This window comes from Penicillium canescens (genome assembly GCF_028828765.1).
Source record: "Penicillium canescens strain IBT 15451 chromosome Unknown utg000015l_segment0_segment0, whole genome shotgun sequence".
Lineage (NCBI taxonomy): Eukaryota > Fungi > Ascomycota > Eurotiomycetes > Eurotiales > Aspergillaceae > Penicillium > Penicillium canescens.
In genome coordinates this window covers 114725-126347 of record NW_026703977.1, presented here as the reverse complement: position 1 = coordinate 126347, position 11623 = coordinate 114725, and the positions used below count along the sequence as shown (strand labels likewise).

General features: G+C 49.5%; 3 protein-coding genes across 3 annotated transcripts; 1 reads left to right on the top strand and 2 right to left on the bottom strand.

The window, feature by feature from the left end:
- Window positions 1-313: 313 nt before the first annotated feature.
- N7446_014188 (DUF3723 domain-containing protein) lies at window positions 314-3552 on the bottom strand (the record flags this gene model as incomplete). The annotated part of the gene is made up of 3 exons (XM_058522927.1): window positions 314-2725; window positions 2786-3084; window positions 3135-3552. 3 exons carry the CDS (start codon window positions 3550-3552, stop codon window positions 314-316), a joined length of 3129 nt encoding a protein of 1042 aa, XP_058364765.1.
- Window positions 3553-3806: 254 nt separating this feature from the next.
- N7446_014187 (uncharacterized protein) lies at window positions 3807-4970 on the top strand (the record flags this gene model as incomplete). The annotated part of the gene is made up of 3 exons (XM_058522926.1): window positions 3807-4376; window positions 4429-4528; window positions 4582-4970. 3 exons carry the CDS (start codon window positions 3807-3809, stop codon window positions 4968-4970), a joined length of 1059 nt encoding a protein of 352 aa, XP_058364764.1.
- Window positions 4971-5239: 269 nt separating this feature from the next.
- Window positions 5240-7493, bottom strand: N7446_014186 (uncharacterized protein; the record flags this gene model as incomplete). Its single annotated transcript, XM_058522925.1, has 6 exons — window positions 5240-5564; window positions 5614-6751; window positions 6812-6962; window positions 7010-7063; window positions 7115-7309; window positions 7365-7493. The coding sequence occupies 6 exons, from the start codon at window positions 7491-7493 to the stop codon at window positions 5240-5242; spliced, it is 1992 nt and encodes a 663-aa protein (XP_058364763.1).
- Window positions 7494-11623: the final 4130 nt, after the last annotated feature.

Here is an 11623-nt window from a genome sequence, read left to right as displayed (position 1 = left end):
CAGGCCCTACTATGAGTGATTCCCTCTCAAGAGGATTTTCCCATGAGCCAAGCCCTCTCGAAAGAAGTCTCTTATTTTCCGCCTTCCAAGTAACCCTCACTCTTGAAATGAGCTAGCTGAAAATAGTCTTCTGTCAACGTCCTTTCATGTTATCACTTCCAGGATATTCTACATAGCTCTATCAGAGACACAAAAGCAGAATCTCATTCCAGTACCACTCCTGTTAGATTTCTCTCGGGGTGCCATACGTCTTATCTGTAGTACGCTCTTATTTCAAGCCACATAGGACTATGCATGTCCTAAGATGGATATCTCATGAGTGCCTAGGATCCCTTCCATCCTCTACCCGGTCTAAAACTCGAGATGCCATCCACAGAAGGTTCTTCTCCTTTACAAGTCGACCTTCGTCCGCCAGCTTCTTTTCCTCATGCTCGGACACCACAAATAAGGCATTGCTGCCGTCAGCAGTCGCTGCGCGGTAGCATTGGGCCGGCCTTAGGTTGTGTAAATCCTTATCGTACAGTGAATAATTTTTCCATAAACATTTCTGCGCCACTCGTTCCATCAACGATGGATTCGACGGATCTATGTGGAGACGGTCAGACCGTCTCCACTCTCCTCGTTCAAGGGACCAGAGTTGAACCTCAATGTGATTTTGAGGGACCCGATCCTCGGCCGTTTTTGATGGCATATGATCGGCTGCGGAGGGTGTATGGGCACGCAGATCTTCGACAACTGGAGGAGGCGGCGGGTGATCTACAACGGGGTCTGGCGATCCTGGGTGGACATGTTCTGCAGGCGCCTCGTCGGTGGTGGTCTCTGAAGCAGCTGCAAGAACTTCTCTAGTCGCAGACTCTTCCTGTAGGTTTTCAGAGCTCGACGATGATGGATCCTGTCTGTCTTCTAGTCGAGAAGTCTCGTCAGGCGGCTGCCCTGGTAAGTCAAACTCTTCATTCAGCCGCTCATTTTCCAACCTCTCTTCCAATTGTTCCTGTTCTTCCTGGGCTCTCCTCAAACTGGCAAGAAATTCATCTAAGTTTTCCTGCGGGGGTTGGCTGTTTACCGAGGAATTGCTTGCCTCTGGTTCTGGAGAAACTCGCCGTACGTTACCATCGACCCGTGTCTGGTCATCAGGAGCATCGTCTTTATCGGCCTCTTCGACCATTGTTTGCTCTTCCTGGTCCTCCACGAGCGGAACTGCGTCCAAAGAGACTCGTGTGCAGTCACTCCTACTATCGTCAACATCCGGCACAGCAGAGACATGGGAAGATTGCGTGATGACCGTCGCTGGTTCGACCGGTTCCGGCTGGCTTTGAGGCCCGACTGAGATAGAACTTTCTTCAGGCGACCTGCTCCGGTCTAACATAACCTGGTCATGATTCACTTCTGGCAGTTCCAACTCCATTGGCTCTTGGTGCATATCCCCCTCCGGACGCGAGACAGCTGGGCGTATTTGAAATTTGAGCCGTCGACGCCTCGCGTGTTCTTTTTGGTCCGTCCGCAATGGCTGCTGACTTTCACTGCCTCCTTGTCCTACAATCACTTCAGCTGTCCGCTCCTGTGTCTCTCCCTGTTTCCCGTGAGGTGGATGGGGGTCTGGTGCGGGTGTATGAGTAACAGGGGGGTCGTCCTCTTCGACGAACATTGGCGAAGGAGGCATCTCCCCCATTCCTTGATCTGGACCAATGTCCTCAGATTGGTTGACATGGCTAGTCGCAATCCGTGCAGACTTTCCGAAAAATGCAAAATATACACAACGGCGGACGAAAAAGCTGGTGACATTGTCGGCAACCTCAACATCAGTGTGCAAACGGTCCAAGAACAGCAAGGGTCCACCCTGCTTGTGAGTCCGTGTTTGGGGTTCCCCGGATCGAGTCTTTAGCTTCATTGCGCTATCCGCCAGAAGACCCTGAGGCTGCTCCGGTCGAACGGAAACAGCCTTGGCGAAACAGCTCACAATCTGATTGACCAAAAGATCAAAATCCTGGCTATCGTATCGATACCGCTTGGGCTTTCGGGCTTGTAGGAGGGCGGATCGTGCGATCTGATGATCAGGTGAACTCTTGATCAGTGTATCGATTTCGGTGGACTGAAAGCCAAGCTGTTGAGCGAGTTCAGCCATCTCGTAAATCGCCCTTTCATCGGGCTTGGCACGAGTTGATTTTGCCAACAACTCGTCATCGCTCTTTGGGTCCGGTGGCATTAACGTATAGTGCCTCATTGCGTAAAGCCATATTTGTAAATATCCTGTCTCGAGGCGTTCCATATCAGTTGCCGGCTGGCGTCGGAAAGTAGACTCGGAGGTCTGGATGAGGGAATCTGCTGCCCCTGAAGGCGCGGTTCCCTCTTCTGAGGGTGGATTGAATATTGAACTCATTGTTCTCCAGATCGACATATCGATCGGACCACAGAGGCGCTTGACACAGTGGGCACAGGCCTCTAGGTACTTGAAGTCTTCGAAGAAGGTGTACAAAGACGGGATCATGCTGTCAAAATTCTGCATTCGGGACCATATGATCCGTCGCTCTTCGTCGCTGAACTCAGCGAATGCTTGGCCACTAAGGATCATTCCACAGGCTGTTTGCCCATCAGTACGTGATTTACCAGGTGCCAGCAGCTGCAATAGCTCCACAGTATTCTGGTCGATCCTCTTGAGGGAAGCGTGGTCCGAAGCAACCAAGGAGGACCAGAAGTCCCAGATATGATGCAGATAAGTTACAGTCTCCTACTATGGACAAAGCGTTCAATTGGCACGGTGGAAGAGGGGCAGTTTTCTGAAACTCACTTCAACACATCCGGAGGCTATCAGTCTGTGAACTACACTAATCCTCATCCCACCTGGCCAAAGTCCAGGAATTGTTAGTAGCCTGTCAAAGGCACCTCGAGTACGGCGGTTTTTCTTATTGTCCAACTGATCCAAACGCTCTTGGTTGCTGCGCGATAGACGTACAAACCATCGCTCCCGGAAGGTCTCATCGTAATCGCCCTCGTATTGTCGAATCTTGCGATAGATTTCACCGTCGGTCGGCTTCCTTTCGTTGGCATATTCCTCCACCAAGGAAGCTCTGAGTTCTGCACCAATATCTACCATGATTGTCAGCACATGATTAGCCATCTTTTCTCGACATAGTTACCATCTGAGTAAAGATCCACCGTCCACCAACGATCAGCAGGAGGTAGCACCTCAGCTCCGGCCTGGACGCGGTGACGACCATGAAGCCCAAGTAGCTGCCCTTCCAGAAAACTAATTCTGGGTAGTTGATGAGCATCCGTCGTCAATAGTGACTGCTGTGATATGTTGGCCTTCCTCAACGCATCGGCGAGATCATGTGGCGACACGATAGCAGGGACATGATTGTCAACATCTAGACGGCGACAACGGTTCTGGCGGAAGACCCTGCGAAGTCGATCCAAATTCTTAGGATCTAGATCCCGAGGCAAAGGAGGATCGAACTGGATTTGACTAATGCTGACTTTCGCTGTTCCAATATATTTCAGTCGCCGCTCACTTGCCAGTTGCACCTCTTCTTCGGTAAACAGAGCGCGGCTCATTGCAAGATAAAGCAACAGGAAAGAATAGGATCTCACGGCATAATTCAGGATCGAGCGTCATTTATACTGGCCCTGGCCAAATTCAGCCAATCTGCCTAGCGTGGTACTTCTTTCTTGCCACATCCCTGCAGGGCCCCTCAGTGACCCGCAGCACATCACACCAGGGAGCCGTTAAAAGACTACGACAAGTAGTCCTTTGCAAAGCTATCTTTTCTTTACTTTCTCACCTGGATTGAACTATGAGCAGCCCGATCATGAAGTCAAAGGCTGACAAGCGAGCCACAAGAGTCCAACCTTCTCAGATTGCGCTGCTGCTGCAACTCCCACCCGAAAACGAAGCAGTATCGCCATCTTCCGACCTCAAATCAGAGTCGGGGCACTTCGTTCCCAGATCCCATCCAAATATATCCCCTCCATCCTCACTCTCTGAGCCTGGAGGCAAGGTCATCAGAGGTTCGCCACGAGCTATGAGTCTTCAAGCGAACAGCCCTACCGGCTCGGATTCTAATATACGGAATGAGTCCCCTTGGGATACTTACAAGAAATACTACGAATGTGATTTAGCCGGAACAGTGATTGTATGCGTTCGAGCTTCCGATGGGCGTGCTGCACGGGCGATTCGGCGATTCTCCAGCAGGGACAGTGACAAAATCCTGAAGGTTCTCCGTTCGACAAACCATAAGAATGTCGCCTCCGTCTGGGAATTTTTCCGCACCTCCGATGCCCTGTACACTCTTGGCGAATTTGACCCGCTGTCACTAGATCATATTGTTGCCTGCAAAGCTTTCCCGGACCAGCAGCAACTCGCTGCTATTATGTCCCAGGTTTGTGCATAGAATATTTGCACTGAAAGACTGAGTTGCTAACAATGTGTAGTTTCTGGAAGGACTGGCTCATTTAGTAACCCAGGGATTCCATCATACTGCTTTATATTGCTCCAGCGTCCTCATGAATCTTAATGGAGAGGTCAAGATCGGTAAGCCGAATGCAAGGACGCCTCTTCCGAAATGTTGCCTGACAGACGAACAGCGCGGGTTGACTGCTGTATCCCCCGGCAGACAAGCCGGGTCCAAGCGAGTGACCTAGCGCCTGTGTCGAGAATCATGATGGAGTTGATGCAAAAGTACGCCAAGGACGACGGGGCGGTCGGTATTGATGATCTTGAACGCTGGTCAACTTGCCCAGCTGCCATAGAATTTCTTTCTGCGATTACCTCGGCCAGCTCCTTTGAAGAGCTGAAAAATGTTTGTGAGCCACCCAGTAACTTCGCTCTGAATTCGCTTATTGTTTTTCAGCAACCCTTTTTGACAGAAATTCGGTGGAGTCTCGGCGATCTCATCGGCCTGGCCTGGTTTGCTCTGATATCCGCTCGTACGTTCTACTCGTACACATCGAATCCAAACGGAGGTCCAGCATAAAGGCCGGGGCAAAAAGGCCGGGGCAAAAGGGCCGGATAAAGCAGTTAGATCAAAGAAGGGAATTTAAATTGACATTCGTTGCCTTTAACAACCGAGCTCTAGAGATAAATGGAAGATTATGCGTGTGACTGCAGAATTGTCTAAATACCGGTGGGAAGACCCAAGTCACAAGAATATGAGGAGTGGCGACGATTACAGTTTTCGAAAAATCATCTAGTGCATATCTATTTCCAGGATTACGACACATGGGGTCTACGGTCGCACTGGTGCTACTTGTCCGATTCCCAGCCGAGATAATCCACCATTTTACGCCTTGCATTCTTCACAATGTCCACAGCTTCCCAGCAAGTCTGAGAGAGTTGAGTAAGTAGGGCTTGTTCGTCCTCGTTTCGAACCAGTACTAATTCTTCAGGCCTAAGAAGACCGCCGTCATTATTGAAGAGAAAGGCATAAGGATCGTGTGTGACATGGCCAAATATGAGAGATTGGACCATGGACTCCGTCGCCTCAAATACACGTTTGGACCCCGGCTGGGTTTTCAGAGAGAGTGTGACGAAAGCTTTGAGCTGAGCGTCAGTAAAGCTCTTGATGCACCTATTCACAGGGGTCAGCCGAGCCACGCATGAACCAGCGGAAGACATACATGTCGTGTACTAAAGAAGTGTTGCCCAGTAAAAGTATACCGACTCCTACGGTACCCGCAATTCTCCACCACCATTTGCCGCGACGAAGGTGGTAGCCTGTGACCCGATTGCGGCGAACCTGTTCTCCCTTATTAAGGAGAGGATCGTCCTGGTATACCTCGAGTATGTTATTCAGCACACCAGTCTTATCAGCCTTGTCCGAGGTACGATGGGTTAACTTGTTCCGGTTTCTGCAAAGGTCTTCGTAGTTGAAATACAGCAATACCTGTCCAAGGCGCACTGCAATAGGGTTCAAATGAGATGGCTTCCCATCGGAATCAAGTAATTTGAGGTAATTTGCAGCTGCACCTATGCCTCTCCATTGCACTGGGAGGCCTAGCGCCGATACGTCGAGTGACTCGGACAAATTCCAATGGCCCAACAGGGGCCATAGCGTTTGCTCGAGACCCTCCGCAATGAGGGGATTTGCGCTCACGTGGAGGATGCGCTGAACTCGAAAGTCATTAAGCGTAGCATCGCAAGAAAAGAGCAAACGTTTCACGTTCTGCACCCTATAATTGAGCGCCACTGGAACGGATAAATCGCCCGCGTTGGTACTAACAAGCTCATCCATATTTTCTGTTTGGCTAGCCATAAGGCGGCCAGATTCCGGCCGAATAGATTGCTCTCCCACATTGGAGACTTCATTGCCATACGAAGGTGGCGTCGGATAATATGAAGCTCCTTCGTCAACATTCGGTAAAATTATAGGGGCGTGAGGCGCTATCATAGTGTGAGTCTCCGAGCCTGGAAGCTCGCTTTCGCCCGGACTCGGATACGAGTCCAAAGGCGAAGATCGAAATGGCGCTCCATTTCCAGGTGTATGTGCGGTCACGGGTGAAGTCATTTCAAAGCACGAGTTGGGATCACTGTCAAGGATCGGTTCGGTGAAGGAAGAAGCACTTTCCGAGGGCTTATTGGTGAGCAAAGGCAAGTCCGCCAAACTGGAGTCTGTGTCATCAGGTAGATTCAGAGAACTTATCCACGGTTGAGAATCGCCAAGGGCGGTTAATGCATCGTGTGTTGAAAGACTAAGGTCGTAAGGAGGCTGTGGTGGAAGGAACGGAGCGGGTTGCATAGCACCAGTAATAGTGCTTTCTTCAAAAGAGGATTAGCAGTCAGATAAGACGAAAATACCGCGGTCGCATTCAATATTACCTGGTGCTGGTATAGACCAATTCTGAACAGCCTCTGCTGCGTAAACTTCATCCACAAATCCAGCACATTCGAGTCCAATGGCCACTGTACGCAGCTGAGGCCTCGTTAGCTTCCGAAGCTGTTCCAGGTCGGCTCCAAAGCGCCGAACGAGCTACCGAAAGTTAGGGCGAAATATAGTAACTGAAGCAGACGACTTACAGCTGCAAGGTGCTTCTTATCCAAAAGAAGAGCGTCCGCCGCGCGAACGCATTCCTGATAAGTCAGCTCGCAGCTCGTCTGGAAGCTTGAGGAGAATATGCTCACCCTGAAGCCAACCAGAACAGTGAACGATATATGGCAGTTGTTTCGATAAGTTGAGGAAAAAGGCATCCCATCGAGGGTCGCCAGCATGTGCCATCTGGCAAAGCCCGCCCATTTAGCACGCTCCAAGACTTCTGCCATCTGCCTCTGATCTAGTTGTCCGATCTCCTCCAGGATTTTGCCGAGTCTGTTTACCAGCTATTCCTGAGTTAGCACCGTTCAAAAGCGAGGTAACGAGTTAAGGCTCACTTACGTCGGAGGAATCGTCTTCATCCCACTCTTGACCGCATTTCGGGTAAGAATCCTGGGAGAGAAATGAGAGGAACGTTATTGAGTTTACTGGACGGGTGATTACCTGCAGACCAACCCAGAGAAGCGTCATGGTGGTATTAACAGTTCGCGTAACACACAGGCAGGAATGAATGAATGGATAGAATCAGCGATCAACGCAAACGGAAGGAAAGGACGCCGTTTAGCAGCTAGGAAGAAAGCTCCAGTCTGACATTTTGGAGGGAGAGAAGCAAGAAGAGGAAAATAAGGCCTTTAAAAGGCCTGGAAGGAGTGGGGGAGCTGGTGACCGAACCCCTGCCCCTTCGTAAAGGGAGGGTTCCCCAAAACCATAGTGAAGTCGTTGAAATCGTTGAAGTCGGCACAACTGTGGTCCGCCAGGAAGATGAGAGGTGCAAGCGCTAGTCGCTGCAAGAAAGGCTCATGATGTACGCGCCCAGAAACTCTGATTCACGCGAAAGCAGAGCATTCTCAGAGCGAGCAAAACGTTCTCACCTCAAAGAAAGTGGAAGGTGAGGATTGGTGAGAACTGGGTGATGAGGGTGAGCAGTATCTAATGCAATATAGTTCCTCCGAGAGAAATAACCCCCGCATGGGCCCACAACTGACCCGCACTACGGTGATCTAGCCTTCATGGCATTTCTGTGCTTTACGATAACGAAGTACCTTCAGGCGCCTTTTCAGACTGTATCGCGACTCATATTCGAATAGTTTATAGTCTAGAAATAATTTTTACTACCGTAGGAAATTCCGCAGAGCCTGTGATTCCGGGGAGGCAGATACATCGCCAATCCTCCAACCCTCACTGTGTAGCAATTCTGCCGCTGTTCGAATTCTGCCACCGCGTTCCAGTTTTGGCTACAGTTCCATTTTTAGCCACAGTTCCATTTTTGGCTACGGTTCCATTTTTGGCTACGTTCCATTTCTGCCACCACGTTTCTTCACACAATGGTGGAGCCAGATGATTGGACACAGTTCGGACAGGTGAATAAGCAGAAAACCTCCAACCTCCTGTATCACAAACAGACATTTACTATTAGGGCTCCGAAAGGAATAAATGAATGCGAATATAGGGCATATTCATATTCGCACCCCGCGAATATGAATAAATGAATATCGTATTCGCGCGAATAAGCGCATTATTCATATTCGCATTCATATTATTCATATCATGCATTTTGCGCGCATTAATGGATCTTCCGTTTCCCCGGTTTTTGTATTACAGAAAAACACGTTTCCACTAGCCAACTTGTATTTCAAGTGCGATCACGGCCTCGGTCAAGCATAGTAGAAAATATTTCCCATGCAATCCATGTTCTGAAGTATATACCCTATATTGTAGGGCTCGGTAAGCTCTATATATTCTGCGTCATTATTTTTCGTGATTTTTTATAGGTAAATGTCTAGTTTTGGTGACCAACGGTTGCTACAGAAAGTCGAGCGAAATTATATATATCTACAAGTCGTCTTTCCACATCTTTGCTGCTCTAGTTAAATCGACTACCATAACTTCTCTTGTTCCCACTCGATCTACTCCAAAGTTTAGATTTATTATAACCATGACTATTGGCACGTAAAAACGCGTTTATCATGCCACCTTAACTCACTTCTCATGCAGGTTACAGATTGTTTACCATGAGAGTCGCGAGTGAGAAACCGCCGCGTGTAAAGAAAAGACCTATCAACTTTCCACTTTACTGGGATTCGCATCAGGCGAAAGCATAGCTAGTGTTTCCCCATCATTGTTTCATTCTCACCGTTCATTTCCGACCCGCCATGCTATCAAGTATTGTCGAGTGATACTAAAGGTGTGCCCCGCCTCGCTCCCAGGTACCACTTGGACTACTAACACTGAGCAAATACAGAATGGCATCCTCACCTAACCCATTTGTGCGAAAGACGCGTGGTCTTCCGCGTCGCGACTACAATGCTCTGAACAATGGCACACCCTCCCTACTCCCTGAGCCATGGGAAGGAAATATTCGTGAAATAGAGAGCCCCTGCTCACCAGCACCATCCGAGTTTACAGAAGGCGAAGAGACGTCCCCATCCGTGCTGTCCTTACCCATTCCCAGGTCTTCGCCCGCACCGCTAGATCCCACGCTATCAGGGTTGACTAGCAGTCAGAGTAGCCCACCGACTTACAAGAGACGAAAAGCCAAGTCATATTCGAGCTGGACCCTCGAGCATTTCTGGATCACAAAGCTAGACAACACCTGGCGTCGAAAGGGTGGGCCACCAAAGAAGGATCGGCTCTTAGTCTGTAGGCAGTGCAGTTGGTCATCCAGGGATTCGGCACGCTATGGCTCCACTTCGAATTTGTTGGCCCATCTCCAGGCTAAGCACCGCATCAGTTCCGGATCAGACATCACGTCATCGTCAACTATCGGAACGACCCTGGACAGTTTTTTGACACCTGCAAAAGAAAGGGCGGGCCTTGAACAAATGCTGATACAATGGGTTGTCCAAACGAGACAGCCGTTTACGGTAGTGGAGCATCCGGCATTTAGGGCACTTTTTGAAGCGACAGGGGCTATATTACCCATCAAGACGGCCGACACTCTCTTCAACAGGATCAAGGAGGAATTTCGCAAAAACCGGACTTGCGTGAAAGAAGAATTAGCCAGTAGTAGTCGCACGCTTGCGCTGTCTCTTGATGTTTGGACATCGGAGAATCAGATAGCGATCATGGGCATCATTGGCCATTGGATCTCACCCGAGTTTGAGAAGCGGGAAGAGCTTCTGGAGTTTACTGACATATGTGGACCGCACTCTGGGGAGAACCTTGCGGAAATTGTGATTAGAATGCTCGAGGAACTAGACGTCGCGCCAAAGCTCCTCACAATTACGGGGGATAATGCTGCCAACAATGGAACTCTCTGCGACAGTCTTCACGCCGAGCTTCTCAAGAACTATGACGATAAAGACGACCAATTTCGCATCAGACCTCTTATGCGGTTTCGTGGACGGCAGAGCTTCATTCCTTGCCTTGCCCACGTCATAAATCTCATTTGCAGGGACGTACTTGCTTCCCTGAGGGCCGGCTCAGCTCGAGAGGCGAAGGTTATACTGGACGACATGGCCACACAAAGTAGCCCAACATTCACCTCTGCCCACAGCACGAAGGGAGCAATCATGAAGATCCGGCTGCTGACCCTATGGGTTGCCCGCAGTCCACAGCGCCGCCAAAATTGGAAAGATGTGTCACCAGCCAAGCAAGTGGGCTACGATGTTGACACTCGATGGAACTCAACCTATATCATGATAGCGGACGCCCTTCGGCTACAGAAGGAACTTGGACAATTTGTTCGGATGCATCCAGAAGTTCACGCCCTTCAACTAAACGAGAACGAATGGTCGATTCTTCAACAAGTAGCGAAGGTTCTTAAGCCATTCTGGGATCACACCAACTCCGTATCAAAATCTTGTCCCACGATTGTTGAGAGCTTGCCTATCTATTGGAGTCTAGACGACCTCCTTGACGAGGTTCAAAAAGCCGAAGGTGATTTTGAAGGTGTGGATACTGAGATCCGGGATGCGGTGGAAAGAGGAATCCAAAAGATGAACAAGTTTGCGAGGAAGATGGACACCAATCTTCTTTACTACGTGGCTTCCGTCCTAGACCCGCGTATTAAATCGTCTTTGATTGGATCGCAGATGAGCGAGCAAGATGCGGGACTGATCATCTCTCAAGTGCGGGAGTTCCTAAAGAGGGAGTATCCGCAGGAGTTGTCCATGTCGTGTGTAGTGGATCGCCCGCCGGGAATGTCAGAGACTATGTGGAGGACGCTGCGAAAAGTACAGCCATCACAGCGGACGCTTCTTTCAGACATTGATAGATATCTAGACGCGCCACCGGTGAGTTGGTCCCACCATATGATTGACGATGCAGACGAGGAATGGGTTCTCAAATGGTGGAAGGCGAATGTATTTAGCTTTCCACTCATGGCAAAGGCAGCCCGAGATTACCTGCCAATTCCATCAGCGGAGGTAGGGATTGAACGCGAGTTCAGCAATGCCAGGGATGTATTGGGGCTCAGGAGACACTGTCTAAATGCGGAGACTATGCGGTGGCTTATGCTACTGAAGGGACAGTATCAAAAATAGCGTTCCAAAAAAGTGATTGTGATAATATTAAGATTTATGGGAATGTAATATCTTAGAGATGGTGAACGCATTTGTTATAGAGTCTTAGGCACATGAAAATGGGTTCCTGTATTGAGA